The sequence below is a fragment of the Rutilus rutilus genome (assembly GCF_951802725.1).
Source record: "Rutilus rutilus genome assembly, chromosome: 7".
NCBI classification, from domain to species: domain Eukaryota; kingdom Metazoa; phylum Chordata; class Actinopteri; order Cypriniformes; family Leuciscidae; genus Rutilus; species Rutilus rutilus.
Genome location: NC_140221.1, coordinates 16,945,578 through 16,970,328, shown reverse-complemented (window position 1 = coordinate 16,970,328; position 24,751 = coordinate 16,945,578). Strand labels below are relative to the sequence as shown.

The window sequence follows — 24,751 nt, the reverse complement described above, 5'->3', positions numbered from 1 at the left end:
GGTAGCGTGGTCAAGTTTGACTTTGAAAAGGTGCAATCATACCATTCAAATCATCTGTCCTAATAAGCAAAATAAGCTAATTGGATCGCTTTTAATTTTGCAACAATGCACTGCTTATGAGAAAAATTTTGCATTCGTTCAGCAGCCATATTACTCCCACTACTGTCTTAACAACGGCTGTTCAGTAATGTTAGCAAACTGCATAACAACCAAACACTTTATAGCATGTAATAAATTGAATTGCGTGCCACTGAATTGAGTAGGAAGTGGGAATGGTTTTCTCCAGAGTAATATACTCCCAGAACAGCCATTGAATCTTTCAACGGTTATAATTTAATTAAGAATGAAGAAGAGGGGACTTAAAGCAATTCAAGTTTAAAAAAATATATTATTATTTATTAAATGGAAAATGCTTTGCCACCACAAGAAGGTCCACCTTTATGTAATAACACGTTTAAATGAAAAGATGATCACTTCCAGACATCAAAGACTACCCAGGGAACAATTTTGAGATTCTAAATAATATTTACATGCGGCGGGGTGCCAATGGAGAAGATTTTAGGTCATAGAGACCAGAACAAACTGCAAGCAGAAGACCCTTTCAGATTGAATAGCCATGTATGGGTCACCTTTATTTAAAATCTATATTTCAGATCCATCTCCAGCTGAGCTTTGGAAATTCCACTAGCACGTACAGATATATCAGATGTCATTGCCAATATTGGCTTCAAAATTGTATTGATGAGGCTGTGCCATGCAGCGGTGCTCTGCTGAAACGTAGATTACATAAGCATGACGAGATTAAAGGCCTTTGGCACTGCAGCACATCAGTATATGAAATTAGCTAATGTTCATTCTCATTCAGAGTACATGCTTGTTATCATCTGCCAAAAAAAATAATACACGCGGCTATCCAACAGACTGTGGTCTCAGTGGTCAAAAATGGTCGACCCAGTGAATGAAGAATAAACGATTAATTAAAAGTGTTTCCAAATAAATGAGTGTACACACTCACATAATAGTGTGGGTATGTAAAAGAAAAACTGTATCACAACATATTTGAACACATAACGCACATAAATATATTCAGCATTATAATACATTTTAATGCACAATATTAAGGACACTTAAGGCGTTCATGAACATGAATAACTGCCCTTATTCTTCCCTGTCCTCATAAGACCGGTGATAAAACCGTCAGGCTCTGCGCTGCCAATTCCTACAGTAGATACGTTTTGCTATGTACATGCAACTTACCCCATGTTGATGTTTTTCCCTGCCGAGACGAGATGCGATTTGTGCTATTTACAAGCAACTTACCCCATGTTGATGTTTTTTTTTCCCTCCTGAGACGAGATGCGTTTTGTTGATCACCGAGTTTCTTCTTCAGGCTGAATGTAGAGGCTTTGGATGCGGTGCGCGCGGTCAGTCACATTATGAGCAGCGGCATTCTGCGTCTCTCATTACGCGCTCTGTATGTAGGCTGTCAGATGCACTAAACGAATCCCACGGCGAATAGCCCACCAATACTGCCCAATTTTAGCTAGTTTGCAAAACGACGGGCTCACCTCGCATCTCTGCGGTTAGAATATGTGTTTTTGAACAGCGCGAGGTAACGGTGACGCTGGGGTGAATAAGAGCCGCTGCCTCTCTCTCAGTGGGCGTGTGTGTGTGGCTCTAAAGATGAATCTGCTGTCAGTCGATGGTCATAACACATACCACACAATATCCCACAACAACGCCCCCTGGCACGCTCTTCTCCCATTAAAAAACACTTGCCACTTTTTCATCATAGGATTTTATGTCAATCATCATAATTCACATTGATTACCCTATTTCCTTGTTATAATTGTATTGAAATGTAAATAAAATTGAATCCCAATTTTCGTTTAACACGTCTCTTAAAGGGATAGTTTACTCAAAATTGAAAATTCTGTTATCAATTTACTCGCCCTCACGTTGTTCCAAATCTGTATGAACTTCTTCCGTTGAACACAAAAGAAGATATTTTGAAGAATATGGGTACCAGTTGACAGCACCCACTGACTTTTTAGGGAACAAAATACTACGGAAGTCAATGGGGCCTGGTTACCAATACCAACGTTCTTTAAATCTTCTTTTGTGTTCAGCGGAGGAAAGAAATTCATTCAGGTTTGGAACAACATGAGGGTGAGTAAATTATGGCAGTGTTTTCATTTTGTGTGAACTATCCCTTTAAAACTATCAAAACATCTTATGAGAAATGAAGAGTTAGGCTAACCTTTTCATTTCTAACCCCCTTTAAACACTATTTCTTGTTTCCTCCGAGTGTAACCAGGGATTTTATACCTTTTATTTGGTGTTCTTGATTCTGGACATCTGTCTTTTTCTCTCTGTCTTCCTCACTTCTTGTCAATAACAAAACTAGCAAATGAGCTGTTGCACAGAATTATCACAGCCATAGGCAGCAGGCCGCAGGCTGATCACAGTCCTGCTGATATTCAGTACAACAGCATTGTAATGTTGCTTTTAAACAACAGTTCAAAAAGCAAGAGGTAATATCTGTGTTTCAGACAAAAAAATGTGGATGTTAGCTTTGTATATTTCTTCTCTGCCAATGAAAATTGTTCTGAAAGAAGCAAGCAAGCATCAAGCTTTCATCAAGAAACCCACCCAGTTTGAGAGTGAACCTAGCAGAGGAAAATGCCCCAAATTTCAGAAAACCCTCTCTTCACCCCAGGCAAATCCACTCCACTTTCATTTCCACTTGCATAGTCTGGAACACAGTGAACAAAGAATACAGTTAAAAGTGGAATGCAGTGAACAAAGAGCACAGTGAAGCGTAAAACACTGTGAATATAGAACACAGTGAAAACCGCCAATGCTACAGCTTTGGGAAAATGGCAATGCGAATGTACAAATATTTGTCACACTCACAACGACAACAAAGATATGAGTTTATATGCTTTTCAAACTGAGCAACTGCTGTAGTGTAGTTGTTATAAAGAAAGTAGTTAGCAAGTATAAAAAATATAGCCTACAACAATAATAAGAAAGAAAATAAATTATATTTAAAATGTTGAACTTTGAGATATGAGCTTTGTAATTTATGCTGTAGAAGTAATGTTCAAGTAATGTTTACCACAGGCCCATATTTACTCATAAATTGGAAAAATAAATAAATAATCCATACGAAATTTCCAAGGAAACCAATGACAGTTAGCCATCAGTGTTCACTTACATATTAACTTCACGGCAGAACACACACATATATATATATATATATATATATATATATATATATATATATATATATATATATATATATTAAACATAAACGATTTCATTAATTATATTTTAGTGTAGAATTAAAGACATGTTTTTCCTATCACCCCATGTATTGTCGCACGGGACTTTTGTTTTGAAAACACAGGCTCGCGTGCGCAATGACCCGGAAACAGAGGATAGGGTGTTTTGATATTTTTATACACGCTTGTGCTTCTCTCTCTTACTAAACCTGCCTTTCACACTGGTGAGTTTCTTCAGTTATTTTTACATAGAAGAATCATATACAGTTATTATAAACATTTTACATTTGGTCGTAAACAGTTAAAGTTAGCTAGCAAGCAAGCAAAGCTAGCAAATTGGCTATAATGTCTAGCGCTCGTCGGCTAACGTTAATCGGCTGTATGATATAATTTATTTTTTGTTACTTACTTTAGTGATCGTTTTGGGACACCACGAAGATGTTAAAATTTCTCAATTAAAATTTGATCACGAGCCACTGTAAATGCAGTGATTTTCCACTGTCATTTGCTTGGGTGTCGTTAACTTTACAACGGACATTGTAACAATTAAAACCACAGATAAAATGGTTAGAATAACAACTAGACTACAATCTGTTTTCACACTGTTGTCAGACATCTGTTTATTTGTTGTGATATTGTTTGTGAAAGTGCAGGCAGTAGATTTTTGCTCTGGCTGAGGAGGAGGATGTTCCCTCGAGCTTATGTCTTCTCCCATAAAGATGGGCTATCTGATCATTTATTCCAGCACTTTCTACCTCACACTGTGTCTCAGCAACAGAGAACCGAAGGCCATCTGAATGTAACAAAGTTAGTGGATATTCATCAGTGAAATGACATTGGTTGTGTGTTTGAAATTCTTCAGATATTCTGTGAATTCATTTGATTAATTCATTGTCTATCACCTTAGCTTCAGTGGTCCACCAGTGAATGTTCCTCGTTTGATTCCAACTTACCAACCAGTGGAACTGCCAGATGTCCATTGCAGTCCAAATAGAGTAACAGGAAGCAACAGAAAGTGAGCAGCACTGTGGCATTTTGAACACGTGACCACAAACCACTGGAAATTCTTGTTGCTAATCTGTATTTCAATCAATGGGACGTTTTAAATTCTCTGCCTTAAGCAGCATGTCTTTTACTGTGCCAGGAGAAGGAGACACAATCCCAGTGAGAATGACCTGAAGAAACAGCGCTTCAGTTCTCCGGGTCCTAGCAACCAGCCTGCCAGAAATGCCAACTTTGCCTCCCAACCGGTGGCTGGACCAGTGACGGGCAAAGACACGTGTAATTCTTATATCAGTGTCCCCGCATACTCATCTCCCACCTCTAAACCAGGAGGCTGTGTGCCGTCTTTGAGAGAGGGATCCCATCAGAGCACCTTAAACCCATCGTCAGTCAATGATAAGGTGAATATGCAGATAAAAGCCATAAATTCTGACTGACTTACACACTTAAAACTAAAGGCATTAGGTTTGACTTTATTGGCATTAATGCTTCCATGAAGAACCTTTAAGAACCTTTCCATGAAACCTTTCCATTGCACAAAAAGTTATTTATAGTGAAAAGAGTTCTTTAGATTATTAAAATGTTCTCTACACTGTTGACTGAAAGGTTCTTTTGGAAACCCAGAATGGTTCTTCAATGGCATCACTGTGAAAACCCTCTTTTGGAACCTTTATTTTTAAGAGTCTAGTCATATTACCTTTATTTGAGGCAAAGTGTAGAATAGAGAAGTACATTTATTTTTTACAATATTATATTTGTTGTTCTTTGCCCACAGCTAAGTCAGCAGATTCTCGAGCTGTTTCATGCTTGTGAGCAACAGAGTGATGATCTGGAGAAGAAGGAAAATTGTCGAGCAGTGCTGCAGAGGGACATCCAGACAATCTTCCCAGGTACATTACACTCATTTTTGCAGAAATTATGATTGGGATCTTCTCTAGTCATAGCGTTATGTGCGTTCTTCAGGAAATTGAGCTACTTTTCTCTACTTTTGGTATAGGTGCACGAGTCTTCTTGGGCGGGTCATCTCTAAATGGCTTTGGTAGTCGCACCAGTGATGCTGATCTTTGTCTTGTCTTTGAAGAAGGAACTGTAAGTGTATTCTAGAGGACGAATGCTTTGCGTTTTTATTCTGTACAAATGGTTTCTATACTAATTGTTCGGGCTTTACTGTCTTAGATTTAACTCTCTACATACTCCTCCGTAGGGAAACAACAGAACAGATGCGGTATATGTTCTTAGTCTTGTGAGGAAATTGTTTTACCAGCTGTGTAAGTGTTTTTCCATGAATTTATCTACATTAGTTTCACGGTCTATTCACAATGGCTTTGTTACGTTCCCTAATATGACATGATTGCTGTTTCACAGCTTACATTGAGAGGCCTCAGCTCATCAGAGCCAAAGTGCCCATTCTAAAGTTCAGGGACAGAGTCAGGTAAGTCCTTTAAACTTTTGTGTTGTATACATTACCGTTTAAACAATAGTTTTTAAAGAAATGTGTACTTTCATTTAGCAAGGATGTATTAAATGGATAAAACGTGACAGTAAAAACCTTTATATTTACAAAAGATTTCTATTTCAAATAAATACTGTTCTTTTAAACTTTGTATTCATCAAAGAATACTGAAAATACCACCACCACCAACAAAAAAACTAAGCATATTAAGCACAAATATAAAACATTGATAATAAAAGAAATGTTTCTTGAGCACCAAATCAGCATATTAGAATGATTTCTGATGGACATGTATGGAAGCTTGTTTCCGCCACAGACTTCAGACTTTTTTTTTTTTTTCGCAATTTCGAGTTTATATCTCGCAATTCGGACTTTATAACTCGCAATTGCAACTTTATATCATGCGACTGTGAGATAAAAAGTCGCAATTACTTTTTAGATTTTTTTATTCAGTGGTGGAAACCAGCTTCCATAAATCATGTGCTACTGAATACATTTTTTAAATCTAATTAAATTGAATACGGTTATTGTACAGTGTAATAATAGTTAACCGTTTTACTGTTCTATTGTATTTTTGAACAAATAAATGCAGCCTTGTTGAGCATAAGAGGAACATTTAAAAAGTCTTACTTAACCCAAACTTTTGAACAGTAGTGTACTACATACAAAGAATGACAAAGACAAATGTAGCAGACAAACTTGTTTGCTGGGAAGTCATTAAAGACAATGTTATCTGAAAAAAAATAGTTCAATACAACAGCTAACCACAGTTTTTCTGAAATTCTTTTGCATACCAGTGGTGTGGAGTTTGACTTGAACTTCAACAACACTGTTGGTATCAGAAACACCTTCTTACTGCGGACGTATGCCTATGGTAAGTTCAGAATTGTGTCTAATTGAGATCTTTGTGAACATTTTTAATTGTTTCTGGTTTCGTATTTATTTCAGTCGAAAAACGTGTCCGTCCTATCATCCTTGTAATAAAGAAATGGGCCAATCACCACTGCATCAATGATGCCAGCCGAGGAACGCTGAGCAGCTACACACTGGTTCTTATGATCCTGCACTACCTTCAGAGTAAGTCTTTTTTGGGAGGGATTGTTAAGATCTAATGCACTAAACTATTATTATGAGTACCAAATCTGCAAACTTAGAAGCTTTCTTATGTTATGCTTTTGTTCTGTTCTAAATGTTTCTACCTCATATAGCCCTTCCCGAACCTGTCATTCCATGCCTCCAAAGGGATTATCCAGTGAGCAAATTATCTAATAAATTAATGAATGAATGAATTATGCATACATTTTTTTTCCTGCTTTTTAAATTCTTGCTGAAACCACTTCTTGCAGGAATGCTTCAACCCTAAGATGGACATTCATCTTGTGCCGAATGGACCAAGCAATATTCCGGCCTTTGTGTCTAAAAACCAGTCATCACTGGGAGACTTGCTCTTGGGTTTTCTGAAGTACTATGCCACTGTCTTCAAGTAAGTAACATTATTGATTTCATAGAACAAGTCAAACCTATATTTAGGGCAAAACAAGAAAACATTCTAAAAATATCCTTCACTAGTAAGTAGGGGTGGAACGGTACATGTATTCGTATTGAACCGAAACGGTACGGGCGTCACGGTTCGGTGCATAAATTTATACGGAGAATACACAGTATAAAAATAAATAAAATTTGCGTGCAAATTAATTAATGTAATGAGAGAGAGAGTGAGAGAGTGAGTGTGTGAGGCGCGGGCGCGATCGAACAGTGGAAACATAAAAACATACTCCGTCATTTTGTTTATACAGGACATCATTCAAACTGCAAAGTGTTTAAGTTACTGTTAATTAAAATTAAAATTTTCAATTCATTTGTACAATTACCAAACATATGTCAAGGTCTTTTTGTCTTTTTATTAATTTAATTAATAAACTAATTATATAAAGCTATTGTCAGTGCACTACAAATAAACTGGTTCTATGCCTTTATTAAATAAAACTTATTTAAAAAATACAAGGCTTAAGTAATTTATTTTCCTTTGGTGGTACAGCCTGAGACATGCACAAGCCTTCTGCATTTTTGTTTTGCTTTTCCCTCCATTGTACCGAACGTGTACCGAACCGTGATGTCTGAACCAAGGTACGAACCGAACCGTGACTTCTGTGTACTGTTCCTCCCCTACTAGTAAGCTATTAAATGCATGTGGAAATTAGTTTTAGTTCACGCATTTTGTATCCCATCTGATTTACTTTGTCGTCTTTGAATTTTTTGTGCAATTGCATAATAAGTGTCAATCAAATGCGTAATATTTCTTTTCTAGTTTACATAGCAGGTTAGATTCACCTGTTATAGACCGGGGCCAATGCTGCTAACAAAAGCTAACCTAAATCTAAGCCACCTGCAAGGCTCCTGTTTCATGTCACTTTGCTAGATTGACAACAGCAGGTGAACCTCTGCCTTTCCCTGGTCCAGATGGCCTGCTCTAATGTTCATAACACTTGATATGTGCATGTGCTTCTTTGAATAAACAAGTCTGAATGCATTGACATTGACAAGCATGTCTTTACGGTTCATTGTGATGTTTCCACAGATGGGATAAGTGTATGATCTCTGTGCGTGAGGCAAAAACTTTCCCCAAGAACCGCTGCCGAGAATGGAGAGATAAGTTTGTCTGTGTAGAAGGTACACATTCTTTGTACATCATGCACTGAAAGAATATGCAAGTACAACAGTGGTTTATTGTTATTAATGTTTCTTTATCCCTTAGAACATGAATATTTATACTTTGTTTCAGAGCCATTTGATCGTACAAACACAGCCAGAGCCGTTCATGAGAAAATTAAGTTTGATGCCATTAAAGCAGAATTTACAGAGGTAAGCCTCCTTATGTCAGTGTTAAAATATAAATATATGTATAATATTAAAATATAATACATTTTTAATTATACATTTTTAAAACATATGATAAACTAAATTTGGTAAAGTCGCAAATATAAGCATGTCAGTGTTATACGGTATAATATTTCATGTATTATGCCATATGTAGTTCTATAAAGGTTTCTCAAAGAGTGAAATGCGTTTATGCTCCATAATGCATGTTCTGTTTTAAGAAAGCAAAAGATGTCTCGAGGAATGGGGAAATAATGAACTGGAATGTGTAGTTACATTTGCAAAAATATTTTTCCGATCTTATTCATGAACAAACCTTTTGCAACAGCATTGAGTTCATGTTTGGTAATGTAAGCTCATTTATTGGTCATTTACAGTCCTACCAGGTTCTGCAGCTGAGAAAAGATCTCAACTGCATCCTGCCCCTCAAAAACACAAGACCAAAAAGATAGCAAGACTTTAGGCTGCCCCCAGATAAGTAAGAATGAACATACAGAATGGATTAAACCTGGAGTCGCCGAATACCATCCTGACATTGTGAGAAGAAATGCTTTACTCTTTTACACAGGCTTTTGGATATACTGGACCTTTTGGAATGTGTTGAGCCAAATCCAATAAGCTGACGGGGATATAATCAGGTCGACCCTGAGCATCAGTGTCTATGTTTGAGATGTACATGTCATGTAACGTCAGAGACTGAGCAATATCTTTTTCCCATATGGAATACAGTTTATATTCATTAAATAAATGTACTGTTGCAAAACATTTATTTTGTGAGCAATGTTTGGTTTATTAGCCACCAGTATAATCATTTTTCAGCTCACTGAAATAAATTAAAGCAGAAAAATAGTCTAATCTTGCTTTATGCACAACTTTTCTGTCTTTCTGACCTTTGGTTTCCTCAAAAAAAACCAAATTGTTGATTAAAAAAAAAAAAAAGTTCCTGGCAAATGACTACTTTTACCTGAACATTTACAGTGTTGGGTTTTCTGTTTATGTTCTGTCATGTTTGTATGTACAGTATTTTAAATGTTTATTTAAATAATTAAAATGTCACTATGGAATTGTATTTTGCCTTTTGTCTCTAATTTAGTGTTCTTCTATTTCTCTTTTTTTTTTTGCTATTGTTAAATTCAAATAGAGAAATGAGAAAGCGATTTTATGTAGAACTGGTAAAACTACATTTCCTTATTTTAAGGTAAATTCTTTTTATGACCAAATCAGAATACATATTCAATGTGTTCAGAGAATTGTATTGGTCAACTGAGTACTTTTGAACTGGATAGGTTTCTGCGTGGAGCAGTTTAGTAGCTTGCAGTAACACTTTCAACAGCAAGTAAATGTGATTTATGTTTTGAATGTAGTGCAGCATCCATTAATGGGTTATTATTCTCGATTCATAGCATGATATGAGTTTAAGAACGTTGATATGGCTCCTTGGGGGGTTAGAGAGTAAAATTAGCACAGCCAAAGGAAACTGACACTACGGTGGCCTGAGTCCTCCACTCCTGTCCCTCATGGACATGGCGGTGTTCTCTGCGTGTCATATTACAGGGGACACCACCACTGTAGTTTCATGCAAGCTTTACTGTTCTGGACATGGTCAACGATGTGCTACTGCTTAGAAGTTGACAAAGGAAATGAATTATATTGGGCAATATCCTTAACTCGGGCTTCAAAGGACGGGGACAACGGCGACTGTTTTCCAAGTGCGCAGCCTTGAGTACAGGAATATTTGTAATCTATTTACAGCAGCCGCTGAGTAAGACGAACTGCACCCAACGAGACATGATCCCAACACGAAGCTGTACTAGCCAAGACCGTTTATTATTTTAAAATAACACCAACATATTTCGATTATCAAAATGGATCGTGCTGTGAAAGGGGAATGTGAGGGGGCAGAGCCAGAGATGGGGGAATTGCAGGACGTGGGGCCAGGAATAATCAAACTCGACGACGAAGATGAGATTGAGGAACTTCATAAAAGGTAGTTTGCCACGGGCGCTTTATAGTTATACAATTTTGCGATTAATGATGTTTTCTCCTAGGTCTTTATATGAATGTTCTTTCCCTCATTGTCACCACCTAATTTGAGGGATTAACACCCAAAAAGTTACACAAAAATACTCTTTTTGCATATGTATTAAATACGATTATTTATTTTTGTAAATACAATATATTCGCAAACACCATTTAAGTAGCCACAAAAAAGTTTGCAAACTTATTTATTTTGATAAAAATTATATATGTTCAGTTTTTGATAGGTGTTGATAAATCCACTATGTAATAAGCAGATATTCTATCTTCTGCATGCTTCCTTCGACTAATTGTTTTCACCTTCAAACATAACTGATGCTTTTAAGGGATATAGTTTACCCCAACATTTTTATTCTGTCATCATTTACTCACCCTCAAGTTGTTCTAAACCTGTATGAATTTCTGTCTTCTGCTGAACACAAAAGAAGATATTTTGAAGAATATTGGCAACCAAATAGTTGATGGGCCCCATTGACTTCCATAGTATGGGGGAAAAAAAATACTATGGAAGTCAATGAGGCCCATAAACTGTTTAGTTACCGACAATCTTCAAAATATATTTTCATGGTTTAGAACAACTTGAGGGTGAGTAAATGATGACTGAATTTTCATATTTGGGTGAACTATCCCTTTAACTTCCAAACATCATTAGTTAAGCACTAAACATACAAAGTTACAATATCTGCCATAGACTGCAGTATTCTATACTACATTGCTTTGTTGAACCATACCTGTTTCTAAATCTTTTTGTTTAGTTTAAAGGAAGTTATGCAGGATCCATCAGTGAAGCCTAAACTCCAGTGTCTGATGGTTGACCCATCCTTCTCTATGGTGACGGTACAGAGCGAGGACAGTGGGATAGTATGGGAGACGGCTTCCAGTAGATGCTCAACTCCATGGGCTTCAGAAGGAAGCTCTCCATCTGAACAATACAGCATGGAAGGTTCTGGAACACAGGGGAATATTGTGATCATAATGGATGAAGACAGAATAAAGAGGAAAAAAACAAGCAGCAGAGGCAAGCTTGGTGACAGGTTTAAAAAGCCAAGCTCCAGACTGCCAAAAAGTCGGATAGGTGAGGAAAGACCGGCAATGATTGAGGTGTCAGTGCCGAATATCAGGTCTGAAAGCAATGAGGATAGTATGTCTGCTGGAAGCAAGGATCAAGATCTTTTTAGTTTGATATCAGATGGTTTTGAAATACTCAATATTGTTGTACCATCAAAGCTTTCTACAGTAGATGAGGAAGATAGCACTGAACTGGTGGAGAATTTAGCCTACTTGGATGATACCCCAAAGATAAAATCCAAACATAAGCATGAACCTGTAGCTACAAACAGTTGTCCTGTGAAGATAGACATTGAGGAAATAAATGAAAGCTTGAAGGATTCATCCCAGATCTTTGCTGACAAACAGCTCAGAAAGGATGAAACTCATATGGACTACCTTGAAAAATTCACACTGTTAGATGAGCAGGCACCTAGTGATGGCACTACACTGATGGAAAAACTTGAACCAGAAGTGACTGTCCAGCCGGAGGAACCTCAAGAGAAACTCGAGGAACCAAAAGTAGTTGAAGCTGTTGATGATGATTCCTTTGTATTCATCAGTGATGTTGAAATTGCAGATGAGCATCTTGACGAAGTGTTTTATGGAAATAATTTGAATGCAGAGCCTCCCAAAGAGTGTGAGGGCAGAGTTGGAAGTACAGCAAAAGAGAGCTCTAAATCTCTTAAAGAGAGTGGATCAGTCTTATTTGGGAGTCAGGAATGCATCCTCACACCTGTATACCTCCCTACCGGACCACCAAAGATCATAGATCTTGTCCTTCTTGAGGAACCACGAGCAATGTCCTTCCATTACTCAGACCTTTATGAGGACACAGTAGGAGACCGGAAGAAAGAAGACGACTTCTCAGATACGGAGAGTGTTGTTTCAGAACGGTCTTTCAAAAGGAGATACTCTGATTCTGATGATGCAGATGGATATCTGGAGAAATTCATACTGAAGGATGAAACACCAGTGGTTGCTAATGTACCTGAGGCCAAAGAGAAGGAAGATGGGGGGAAATTAGCATGGTCACAAAGTAAATTTGAACTCACTGGATGTTTAGATAGAGCACAAGAAGAAAATGATGAAGTAACTGTCGATCAACCATGTGTGCAAGATAAAATTGAAGGTGAAGCACAGTGTGAGTCCACAGGGTGTTGTTCAGAGGGACACTGTGCTCCAGAAATCCAACCAGAGGTGGAAATTATCATTACAGGAACGGTCACATCAGACGACCTGGTTGCGAAGCATAGTAGGGAAAATGAAAAGCAATGTGATGTCACTGTCATTATCAAGGACAGTATCACAAGTAAAGGTGACCTCAGTGACACACAACCTCAAATGGATCAAGTCCTTGAGCCAGAATGCAAAATCACAAGTGACGTAGATCGCAGTGGACAGGAACAAATAAATCTGACTGCTCATATTCAAGTGCCTGGGGGTTTAGCGCATGAAGATGTTATTAAAACTAAAGATGAATTTAAAATTATGTCTGTAACAAAGAGCTCTGAGAAAATTCAGTCCGATATACCACATGCTGTTGAAAACATTGGTGTTTCTGAGGGCAGTGTGGATAGACGTCATGAAGTAGCTGATGCCACTGCTGACATTCAGGAAACAAGTACTATTACTAAAAATGATGAAGGAGAGAATAATAAAACCAAGATACAATGCAAAATTTTAGAGCAAAATCTTACCTCAGAGGTCGATAAACTCATTACTGAAATATTAAAAAGAGAAGAACCAGAAATAATTTCTCAGAGGGTTGTCATTCTCAAAGAACCTCTGTTAGATAAAACAGAACCTCCAAAAACTGAAGAACCTTCAAAAGTAGAGAAAGAAGTCAAGCCTTTAGAAGAGACTGAAACAATTACAACAGATGCTACTGAAGTTAAACTTTCTGCAAAATCTTTAGAAAATGACTCTCAAGTCCATGAAAATGGAGAAATACTTGCTGTGATTGAGAATAAAGTGAGTGAAGGTATAATTCCCAAGAAGGAAAAACAAGAGCAAGTAATTGACAAAATTGGTGCAGCGCAAGAGGTTGAGGCTCATATTGGTACAACAGATGTGTTAACAGAAATTGAAATAAAGCCAGAGTCTAAATTTACTCCTATTCAGAGCTCATTAGAGCAGTCACATCCAAGTGGAACAGATACAGCAAACATTGAGCTTCAGACTAAACCTGAGATTACAAGCGAGGAGAAAATGTATCCCAAATTACACAATGAATTCATAGCAGCAAACAAGAAAGCCAAAGAGGGCACAGGTACAGATAGGCCTACAAATGAGGCACCATTGCTTGAGCAAAGGCTGGAAAAGCAAAAAGAACATGTTGACATACCAAAGATTGAAGAACCTGTGGTTACAGAAAAACATGAAAAAGTTGAGGAAATCAAGGTGGATGTTACAGAGGAAGTAAATGAGAAGGTTGACACCACAAATGAGCCTGTTCAGGACGAGATACCTTCTGAGAAAAGAGTGACAACAGAGATGAATCAAATGATTAATTCAAGGCAAGAATATAGCATATTGTTAGCTAATGACATGGAGGCATTTGCTCGAGAAAGCACGGAAGAGATAAAAGTAGCAGACAACGTAGAGGACTTATCAAAAGTAAGACTTTCAGCTGTTGTACCAACAAAGGAGGAACAGGTAGAAGAATATAGTGAAATAAATGATGTGACCGTAATAACCAGAGAGATCCCAGTGAAAGAATCAGCCATTAGTCGGACAGATATTGAGAATAAGATGTTACCTCTAACATCAACAAAAAAGAAAACACAAATTGAAGATATAACAGACCTACCAGAGCCCATTTCACCTCCTCCAGTTGATGAAGATGACCCCTCAGCAATGAGAGTCTCACCTTTAGAGCCAGAGGATAGTGACAAAATGTATGAAGATATACATAGAGGAGGAAGCCTAAGTAGGGATAAAGGTGTCTTCTCACAATTGCGAAGTTTTACACCTCAAGAGGACCTGTCGGCCTTGAGCTGCGACCCAGATGTGCAGCAGGAAATTGCAGAGGAACTTGGTTATGAGATGGTCACCGAACAAGAGGCAAGACAGTCTGAACAAGCTCTAGCTGAGGATGGGCACTGTGAACAAGTTCGACTGTCAGATCAAACTCTGGAAAAAGGCTTTGAATTTGTTGAGGATTTGGATATTGCACAAATGGCGGAATATGAACATCAAGAGGACCTTGAAATTCAACCAATGGATGCGTTCTGCCTTGTTTGCCGTTGTCCAGTACTGCTGAGTGAGGCTGAGCATCAAAACCATGAGATGGCCTCTTTGGATGAGGCCTATGACAGTGTTAAGGTAAGTTAAGCTCCCTGTGCTTTGAAAGAGTGTGCTAAGACATGATTTCCTGACATCAGCTTGACATCTGATCTTTCACTGCTGGCCTGTTTGGAGAGCTTGTCACTGATTACCAATGTGTTTACAGAAGGACTCATCCAGTGTCTAATATAACCAAATGATAAAAACACATATTCAGTTGTAAAAACCATTTAATTTAAAACCATATTTGTTGACTTCACAAGAATATTTGAGTATAAGTCAGGTTGAGACAATGAGAGATTGTTTACTTTATTGGCCTTTGACAGCATTCATAACAGATGAGTCAGAACCGACTGACTCATAGCAAGAGCTGAAAGTAGACAGCTGTTTCCATGATGTAGTTTATTCCAGGACTGCACCAATGTGATTTGATATTTGCAAGTAGGAAAAATACAAAGGAAAAAAATTAAATAATATTTGCAAGTATGAAAGAAATAGGAGTTTGTGCTCAACCGTTCAATATAAATGTTAATTAATTTGTGTAATTTGCATTGTGTTCTGCACCTCAAAATATTTCATGTTGTCTGTCTTATGTAACTTTCTATGTGATTTTTTTCAGAATCAGCTGAGTGAACTGATATCAGTTTTACAAGGAAGATCAGAGAATATTGAAGACTTTGTATCTGAGCTTGAACTGGCATACAACACAGTGGAGGTATTTGCATTATTATGCATTCATTTACACATACGGAACATATCCTGCACCGAATGTTGTTTTAGCTCTGTGGACTATAAAGACAATCCCATAGACTTATATTTGGGTCAATGACATGACATGCATATTTTTTGTGTCCAAGTGCATTATTTCCTTATAAATAATGTGATAAATTCATGACATATATCACTTTATTCTATAAAATCTATTTAGTTTGCATTAATTTTTAGTACATTATAAAATATTATTATTTATGTTTTGGTTTCTTAACCCCCTCAAATGTTAGGTCGATTACATCGATTACAGTGTATCTAATACCAATAATATCAATATATTACACTGTAGCCTATTCCAGTTCCTATGTTCCGAATGTGATGATGTGATTTATTCAGATTTTGATCAATTTACTATTTTTACTTCAATAGAGACTGATGACTAAAACACTTGTATTTGTATTTAATTTTTTATATGTAATTGAAATGAAAAAATGTTTGATCCCTGTCATTATTAATGTTGTCAGGTGACATAACTTGTATTCATCAGGTGGTACAACCATGTAAATTCTTGATTTAAACCAACTAATTGGTCAAAGTGAACAAATGGCTGAAAACTAGATTGTAAATAGTATTTAATGCATTTACCGGTATACTTATATGATTATTTTTCTGTCTTAAAAGTAAAATTGGATGCTAAAGATACTAAATACCTGGCCACTTAAAATGAAATAATTATAAATTAATATGAATAAAAACAACCATAAAATAGTAATGAGTTAGGCACTGTAGACACTCTGGGTTACTTAAGATTTCACAGGAATATATATATATATATATATATATTTTTTTTTACAAATATTTGGTTGTACCACCTGAGCAAATGAATTTTAACACATAACATGTTATTTAACAAATTAAACGCATTGTTCCGAACTCAAAAATATGCATTGCATCAATTTTGCATGAATAAGCATTACATCAAAATTACAAATAAAAAAAGGAAAAAAGTCACATCTAGAGACCAAAAGATCATACACATCAGGTCAAAATGGTTGTGACTGCCCTAGAAAATGAGTAGCAATGTCCTGGCAACCACCCACAGAATCTTAGCATCATGAAGGTGAATATTGCTCTCCCAAAAATCTGGAGTGAGAGTTTTGTAGTGCTTACGTTAGTGCACTGTCAGCTTGGGGATGCTATTAAAGTGAGAAAGGTTACTGAGAACTAATGTGTAGCTTTATTGTGCTGTTCCCGCAGGAGAACTTTAATGATTGTGAGAAGATCATAAAGGAGCACAATGAGGATGTGGTGAAGCTGGTGATGGATCAGTATAATGAGATGTCTCAGGCCATGGAGGAGGAGAAAAAGGCCAAACTGGAGCAGCTGTACGACCAGATTGTGTCGTTCCAGGAGAATATCGACAAGGCCAAGGAGACTATGGAGATGACGGCTAAGGAGGAGGAAGAGACGGACCCACTCAAGTTTCTCTCTGTGAGGCTTTCCTCATTTGTGTGTTAGTTACTCGCTTAAAGTAGGTCACGCATTAAGATTAGTATTAATGTATTGATTTTGTCCAAGGCCATAGTTGCTTTGGGAAGCATTTTTAAAGTGCTTAGCTAAGATTTGTTAAGAGAGATGAACTATCTAGAATGGAATATTTTAGTCTAATCAAGCTATTTTTTCACCCCTTTTCAGTCATCAAAAGATATCAATATGAGGTAACTGAATGGCTTGAATTTATGTTGCATCCAGTGGCTTTCCTAACATCAAACGCTAATTACAATACTTCAAAAATGATCTGCATATTAAGTTAATCTGAATAGAAGCTTGATGAAGCTTGTTTTAGTTGCCTTGTTGAGTTTGGTGTGTTAAAAACAATGTTTAAATCAAGTGTTTGTAGCCTTTAAATGAATTTTTACACATGAAAATGTGTAATTTATTAATTCCATTTATTTTTTAATTAGGTTGAATACAGCTTTGGAATCCACCATGTCACTTGAACTTGGTCCACGAGGGCTGCTGGTTTTTGAGGACTATGCCAAGGGCAAATCAGGCAATGAGAGGAAAAACAGACAAGCCATTCCAGGTGCGCCTCAGCTAAGATTTCCATTGCAGATAAACACCCTTCACGTTTTGCTGACTTGAATTATCACTCATTTTGTAGTGCCTCAAAACCCACATCTCCAGCCTCAAGAGGCCAATTCTGCAACCAGCACTTCTGTCACTGTGTATTGGAGAGTCAATGAGGATGACATCATTGACTGCTTCCAAGTCTACTGCATGGAAGAGCCACAAGGAGGTAAGACTAGAGGGGAGAGCAGGGTTTTAACATCCGTACTGAAAACAGATAATACACTACAGTTCAAAAGTTCTGGGTTGGTAAGATTTTTTTTAAAGAAGTCTCTAATGTTTTTTCCTGTGATGGCAAAGTTGAATTTTCAGCAGCCATTTTCAAGATTCTGTGATGAATATATATATAAAAAATAGTATTATCTTAAATAAAAATAAATTAGTAACATAAATGTTTTTACTGTCACTTATAATCAATTTAATGCATTCATGCTGAATGAAAGTATTCATTTCTTTAAAAAAAAAAAAAAAATTCTTACTGACCCCAAACTTTTGATTTGAATGTTATATATAGTCAGTGCTGGGTAGTAACTGATTATATGTAATCTGGATTACATAATCTGATTCCTAAAATGAAATGTTTGTAATTAGATTATATTACATTTTAAAATACATGTAATCAGACTACAGTTACTTTTTGTTGATTACATTTACAAATCATAATTAAATGATTCTTCCTAATTCTCATTCAAAAAAAATCCTATACATACAACCGGCACATCCGGGAACTTAACTGTCAATTTCGTAACCGCCCCTTTTTAGGGGAAAACAAACCAGAGTTCCCATAGACTTCAATACAAAATAGCTGCACAAAACAACGTCCGTACACAGCCGGCAGACGCGTATAACTTCAGAAATCACTTAGATGAAATATGTCGAGTAATTATATGTCCAACCTGTCTTTCATAGGGCGTGAACGATAAATTTAACTTAATTTGGGCAATTTAAAAACATGTCCCTTTCATTCTACCAGCGTCAAATCTAACAACCCCACCCAGTGGCCAGAAGTGTCTTACCCGGACATTTACTCGTACCTCATCGAGTCACCAGGTAGCCAGTGAATGATTTTACTTCGGTTTTAAGCAATAAACACTTTAAATGTATATATTATGTCTTTATATTTAGAGTAGCTATTTAGAGTAACTACTGAGTGCACTTTTCTGTCCAGCCATACAACTAGCCTGATTTAGCTTTAGATAGCATATCCGTAAATCATGATATTTCCATAACAACAAGATATGGATGACGATGGCAGGCAGAGATTGGCATAAATACATGGAAATGTAAGGAATACAAAGGAATAAATTTCAATTTGGGGTTTTTACAAATATTATTGGTGCACCCAACCACACAACAACTCTTTGGCATGTTTGTAAGGGTTAGTACACGTCCTAAATCTGATACTGTGTATATGGCGGTCGCCGGTTTGTTTTCCCCTAAAAGTGGGCGTGAACCTTTTCAGAGACGTTCTATGACGCTACGCCGGTTGTGCGTATTGCTTGTAAACTGTATGTTCGGAAAGTCTTCTATTTTGGAATAGTCTTCTAGTTTTGTGGAATTGCACACACAAGAATGGCCGCTAGTTAGGCAGCTATAATTACATGGACAATTGAGAGGCTACACAGCATAAACAATTAGAATATTTTATTATTAAGTACATTATTTTTATTTTTATTTAACATTTTCAAGATTTAATTCATTATTAGCTTTTCAATAATTTATGAAAACCTGACGTATTTTTAATGCATTTCACATTGTTGCTAACAAAAAGTGGAATACATTTTTCTTTTGCTCTTTGCATTATTATATCAATATGCTACAAGATTATTATATTCAAAATCAATGTGATAAATGAGTTAGCTCAAAAGTAATCAGAAAGTAATCAGATTATATTACCGAAAATGTGTAATGTAATAGATTATGTTACTAACTGCAGTTTTCATCATGTAATTTGTATTCAGTAATGGATTACAGTTTGTAAGTAATCTACCCAGCACTGTATATATTATAGAATGGCATATATTCTTAATATTCTTTTAGAATATTATAGAATATTCTTTGTCAGTTACTATTACTGTTACTATTATCAGTATAAAACATCCTTGCAATTGTGGGTTAAATGCTTAAACTGTTAAAATCATTTACTCACCATCATGTCACCAAATCTATATTACTTACTTTCTTCTGTGGAACATAAAAGAAGATATTTAGAAAAAGTCAATCGGTCCAATGTTTTGAACCGCTCTGACTTTCATTTTATGGATAAAATCAGTTGAAACATTGTTCGAAATATAGTTCACAAACTATCCCTTTAACATTCACACAATTTTTTTTTCAATCAGACAGTACTACAAACACTTATAAGTATGTAAAAGTATGTCAAAGGGATACTCAGATGAGCCACATGCTTCAGTTAAAGTGTGTTAAATGTAATTGAATCTGCAGCTATCTCAGAGGAGTACAGGGTGACTGTGAAGGAGAGCTACTGTAATCTAGAAGAGCTGGAACCGGATAAGTGTTATAAAGTGTGGGTGATGGCGGTGAACTACACAGGCTGCAGCATGCCGAGTGAGAGACTGCCCTTCAGAACCGGTTAGTTACTCTCTGTGCAAATCCCCTCTGACTCGCATGATGTTTGTGAGAGCAAGAGATCATGCTGTGTGTCATAATATATCAATACATAATGAGATGACCATGTAGAGCCTCTTTACAAGATCTCTGACATGGAATGAGAATTCCACAGTGTATGTGTTTTCAAGCCAGATTAAATATGGTTCACATATTCACATTTAGCTAAATAAACTTGGGATTATCTGTTAGTCAGTGTCTGAAAAGTAACTCAGCTCACCGTGTTCTCTCTAGCCCCCTCTGTCCCGGTGATCCAGACAGAACAGTGCACAGTGCTGTGGGACACGGCCACGCTGCATTGGAGCGCCGTTCAGCCCAGTGCTGTAGACTGCTTCACACTGGAGTATTGCCGCCAGTATGCATGTGAGAGAGAGGGACTCAGGTACAGTTAACAGCACTAGGGGTCAAGAGAAAACCATCTTTTTTTCATGTTTTGTTAATTAGTGTTATAATTAGTTTTTTTTTATTTTTTAAAGTTTAAAGTTCCCATGAAATTATAAAAAAGAAAAAAAAGATTTATTTTATTTTATTTTATTTTATTATCCCACCTTACAAAAAGCGCAATGTGCTCTGATTGGTCGGCTGGACCAGTGTGTTGTGATTGGTCAACCACTTTGAGCAGGTTTTGGAAATTTTGTATGCCCTTTACCATAACCATGGCTGTCTAAATCCGAAATCGCCCCCTAAACCCTCATTCACTATTACCTACATTAGCCCACTAATACTGTTCACATGAAGGAGTGAATGAAAAGGAGTGAGCGAATCCGGACAGCCGTTGAGCGAACATCGGCCTCGTTATTGCGGTGCAATGTGGGATTGAATAAGTGCACTCAATAACGTTCACTATGCTTTCGGACACCACTACAAATGACTGTCCCCTCAAATAACGCCCTATTTGAGGGTATATGGGCGATTTCGGATTCAGTCCATGAGTTTCAACAGGCCTCGCCCATTTTTTTTGCATATGCTTTGGCCGGGAATTATTTAAAAGAGGGATACTGTGATGTGTATGTTTTTGGAAGAAAACTCAAGACTACAATCGAGGCGTTTCAGAGATAGTTCTTACTGATGTAGAAAATAACTCCCTTGGAGTGGACTTTGTGCTTTGTAACTTTGCAGACTGTTTTTATGCTCAAACAGCAATAAACAGAGTAAATAAAGTTGAAAATGTAAAAAAGCTTAATAGGACCTATTTAATCAAAAAAATTAACAAGCAGCCATTTCTTTCAGATATTTCGTCACATTAGTGAAGAAAAATTGGTCACAATTTCCAGTTTATTCAGACTTTATTGGTGAAATGTATATTTAATTTTTTTTTTACACCAAACGTGTACTTGTCTTCTCTATGGTATTAAATATACTCATCAGTTGCCATCAGTATGCCATTTAATGTTAATATTTAATGTAGCATATTTCACTAAGAGCTTGTTCACTGAATCCATTTTCCCATGATTCCTCAAGGGTGCACATCAGAGCATTACAGAGGGTAAAACTGCACTTATTGAAAACAGTCTCTCCATACACAGATCCATATCAGGGATAAAAGGCTATGAGCAGAGGGTCCTCCTTCAGCCCAATGAAAATTACCTCTTCTACATCAAATCAGTGAATGCCGGAGGAGCCAGTGAGCAGAGCGAGGCGGCCCTTATCTCAACCAGAGGTCAGATTCACATCTATTACATCATCAGTCTGACACATGTGCCTGTTGCTCGGCGAGTTTTCATGGGGCGAAATCCAGTCATCGCAATTGGAATCCATGCAAATTTTGTGTGAGGGTGAAAGATTTCCCGATTTTTAAAGGATTCGCAAACACCTTTAGACAAACACCTTTAGTTAGTTGGACAGCATCACAATTGTAACAACATTCTTGCATTTTATCTGTGGTGTTTTTTTGGTGACTAGTGAATGTTGTTACTTGTTAAGGTACAAGGTTCCGCTTCCTCAGTGAAACGGCCAACTCAGTGCTGGAGGTTTCAGAGGACAGGAACTCGGTAGAATACCCACAAGACACCTACAGTAAAATGTCCTCAATCATTGAGTAAGTACCTCAGTGCAATAGTTATCATTACAAATATACAACTGTAGATACGTAGTTTTATGCAGAACAAACAACCGTTTATTGTCAGATTGCTGTTAATGTTTTGGTTTCAGATTTGTGATCCACCACATACTGTTTCACAAATGTCTTAAGTTGCAGCAAATGCAATGTTCTCTTTTTTTTTTGTACTTGTTCCTAGATGTCCAGCTGTTATGGGTGAGCTTTTGCCTTCTCTTGGATATTACTACTGGGAGACAGAGGTGTCAAGGTGCAAAGCCTACCGCATCGGTGTCGCATATCAAACTGTATCACTAACCAGCACACTGGGGGAGAACAGGGCCTCCTGGTGTCTGCACTGTGTACCTACATCTATAAGGTATACCATTCATGTGATGTAGTTGCATGTATTTGTTCATGTGTTTCATTATTCCAAAAAGGGTTAGAAACAAAGGTCATTCTGACCAGTAACATTTAAAAGTCTTTCCAGCTGAATTATTATTATTATTTTTAATCTGCTCTTTTCAGTTTAAATAAACTGGTTTATTAAATATTTAAATAACTTAAGTATCTTATATAAGCTGGTAGGACATTTGGAGCTGCATTCCAAACTGTGGAAACACTGTAATTAAGGCTTTTTGGCAGTCAGGGAGGTAAATTAACTTGAGCCTTCAAATAATTAAATTAAATCTGTTCTCTCATTAAAAAAGTTCTCTCAGTCTTCCATTAAATGAAAAAAGTCTTGTGTAGGCCTACTTCTAAAAATCCCAGGTCCACTACTATGAAGGTACTGTATATTGATGTTAGAGGGTCCTGTCAAATCCCAGCCATTGGGAGTACATCTGCACAAAATGTGAGCACAATAGATGCTTTTCAATCAAATCAGATTTTTTTTTTTTATTGACAACACTGTGTAAAGTGTTGAACTTTAAAGGTAAAATAAGTCATTTTCCCCAAAGGTTCATACTTAAAAAAGTGACATACCTGTACATCTGAGATAAAGACTGCAGACATTTCCGTGGCCTAGAAAAAAAGCTATTTTATTCTACATAACTGGTGAGATCACATGACCAGTTGAATATCAGTAGTGTCCCTATTATCAGACATTTTGATTCTGGAATAAATGGATGACCAAAAAAAAAAAAAAAAAAAATCAGAAAAGGTTATTGATGGAATCAGTGTTCACATTGCATATCCACTACCATTCAAAATATATATATTTTTTATGTTTTTGAGAGAAGTTGTTCTCAAGGCTGCATTTATTTGATCAAAAATACAGTAAAAACTGTAATGTTGTGTTGTGTTACTGTCATTTATTTCTGTGTTGGCAAAACTGAACATTACTCCAGTCTTCACTGTCATATGATCCTTCAGAAATCATTCTAATACTGTATGCTGATTTGTTCCATGATGCAACAATTTTTTATTTCAGGATTCTTTGATGAATAGAAAGTTTATTATTTGATATATTGAATGTGTTGTATTAACCCGTGTTCTCTCCAGCTGCAGATTTGAACTACTTCATGACCGTGTGGAGTCTGACATCTTTGTTGTGGACATGCCTGCGCGGATCGGCACTCTGCTGGACTACAGCCAGGGTCGGCTCTTCTTCTTCAATGCTCAGAACGGGCAGCTCTTGGGCACTTTTCAGCACACTTTCACAGAGCCCTGCCACCCTGTGTTTGTCCTTGAGCAGCCGGGGAAGCTAGAGCTGAAAATGACCATGGAGGTGCCGGAGTTTGTTAAGCACTGCTAGTTTACATGACTCAAGTCTCAGCGCTCTGGGTTTGGTTGTGCGACAGTAAATGAATCAAGTGAATCTTTCTTAATAGGAAATGAAACCATATTGTGCTGTCACGTGAAAAGTTGCTCAGTTTATTGATATGGTGTGACGGAAGAGATTATGAGAAATGTTACGTTTTGTGAAAGGAAGGACTGTTTTTGAAGCTGTGCTTTTAAATCCCTCCAGAAACTAGTTTTGTGGAGCTGTTGCGTTGTTTTTGTATATATTAAACAGAAAGTGCATGCGACCAGTTTTGTTGCTTGTCATATATGATGCACCCCTGCACACTTGATGTGCAGACATTTATATTCAGTGTCAGTGTATTTATTTTTGGAAGCTACAGAGAAACAGATTTTGGCAAAGCTAATAATAGACTTTAATAGATGAATTCTCCCTCATATATTTCTGTGGCCTAGTTTATTTTCATGATTTGGTAGGAAAAAGGTTATTTCCCTTCAGTTTCTATTTAAAAT

The 24,751-nt window shown here is 36.9% G+C and overlaps 3 protein-coding genes across 7 annotated transcripts in view; 2 read left to right on the top strand and 1 right to left on the bottom strand.

The window, feature by feature from the left end:
- The window catches only part of homer1b (homer scaffold protein 1b), a 32,558-nt gene extending 30,857 nt beyond the window's left edge, over positions 1-1,701 (bottom strand). The window contains exon 1 of one of the 2 annotated variants that reach the window (XM_084414057.1): positions 1,321-1,701. In XM_084414057.1, the coding sequence (XP_084270183.1) occupies positions 1,321-1,325 (5 nt within the window). In that variant the 5' untranslated portion in view covers positions 1,326-1,701. Of the gene's footprint in view, positions 1-1,257; positions 1,269-1,320 lie in introns of those variants that run through there. The other variant, XM_084414058.1, reaches the window with a different exon arrangement.
- Positions 1,702-3,408: 1,707 nt separating this feature from the next.
- On the top strand, positions 3,409-9,687 carry tent2 (terminal nucleotidyltransferase 2). Of its 4 annotated transcripts, none has more exons than XM_084413358.1 (16): positions 3,409-3,511; positions 3,941-4,094; positions 4,195-4,302; positions 4,432-4,690; positions 5,065-5,179; positions 5,287-5,378; positions 5,494-5,557; positions 5,655-5,721; positions 6,540-6,616; positions 6,691-6,819; positions 6,951-6,994; positions 7,089-7,225; positions 8,321-8,412; positions 8,525-8,604; positions 8,997-9,097; positions 9,188-9,687. In XM_084413358.1, the coding sequence occupies exons 2-15, from the start codon at positions 3,973-3,975 to the stop codon at positions 9,069-9,071; spliced, it is 1,461 nt and encodes a 486-aa protein (XP_084269484.1). In that variant the 5' UTR covers positions 3,409-3,511; positions 3,941-3,972; the 3' UTR covers positions 9,072-9,097; positions 9,188-9,687. The 4 variants fall into 4 exon arrangements, with proteins under 4 accessions (XP_084269484.1, XP_084269482.1, XP_084269485.1 ...); XM_084413359.1 differs by having other exon boundaries at positions 3,421-3,511; positions 3,936-4,094; XM_084413356.1 differs by having other exon boundaries at positions 3,411-3,511; positions 8,997-9,687.
- Positions 9,688-10,082: 395 nt separating this feature from the next.
- On the top strand, positions 10,083-24,525 carry cmya5 (cardiomyopathy associated 5). Its single transcript, XM_084413251.1, has 13 exons — positions 10,083-10,606; positions 11,412-15,030; positions 15,611-15,706; positions 16,960-17,193; positions 17,398-17,420; positions 17,667-17,788; positions 17,867-18,001; positions 20,278-20,424; positions 20,695-20,842; positions 21,987-22,120; positions 22,384-22,498; positions 22,698-22,874; positions 23,999-24,525. The coding sequence occupies exons 1-13, from the start codon at positions 10,485-10,487 to the stop codon at positions 24,249-24,251; spliced, it is 5,325 nt and encodes a 1,774-aa protein (XP_084269377.1). The 5' UTR covers positions 10,083-10,484; the 3' UTR covers positions 24,252-24,525.
- The last annotated feature ends 226 nt before the right edge of the window (positions 24,526-24,751 follow it).

Bases quoted from the DNA above. Each gene is read 5' to 3' on its own strand.
- tent2 (XM_084413358.1), top strand. From the start codon at position 3,973: ATGTTCCCTCGAGCTTATGTCTTCTCCCATAAAGATGGGCTATCTGAT. The intron at 5,180-5,286 runs GTACATTACACT...CTTTTGGTATAG, and splicing joins CATCCAGACAATCTTCCCAG to GTGCACGAGTCTTCTTGGGC. The intron at 8,413-8,524 runs GTACACATTCTT...ACTTTGTTTCAG, and splicing joins TAAGTTTGTCTGTGTAGAAG to AGCCATTTGATCGTACAAAC.
- cmya5 (XM_084413251.1), top strand. From the start codon at position 10,485: ATGGATCGTGCTGTGAAAGGGGAATGTGAGGGGGCAGAGCCAGAGATG. The intron at 15,707-16,959 runs GTATTTGCATTA...CTGTTCCCGCAG, and splicing joins TGGCATACAACACAGTGGAG to GAGAACTTTAATGATTGTGA. The intron at 18,002-20,277 runs GTAAGACTAGAG...TTGAATCTGCAG, and splicing joins CATGGAAGAGCCACAAGGAG to CTATCTCAGAGGAGTACAGG.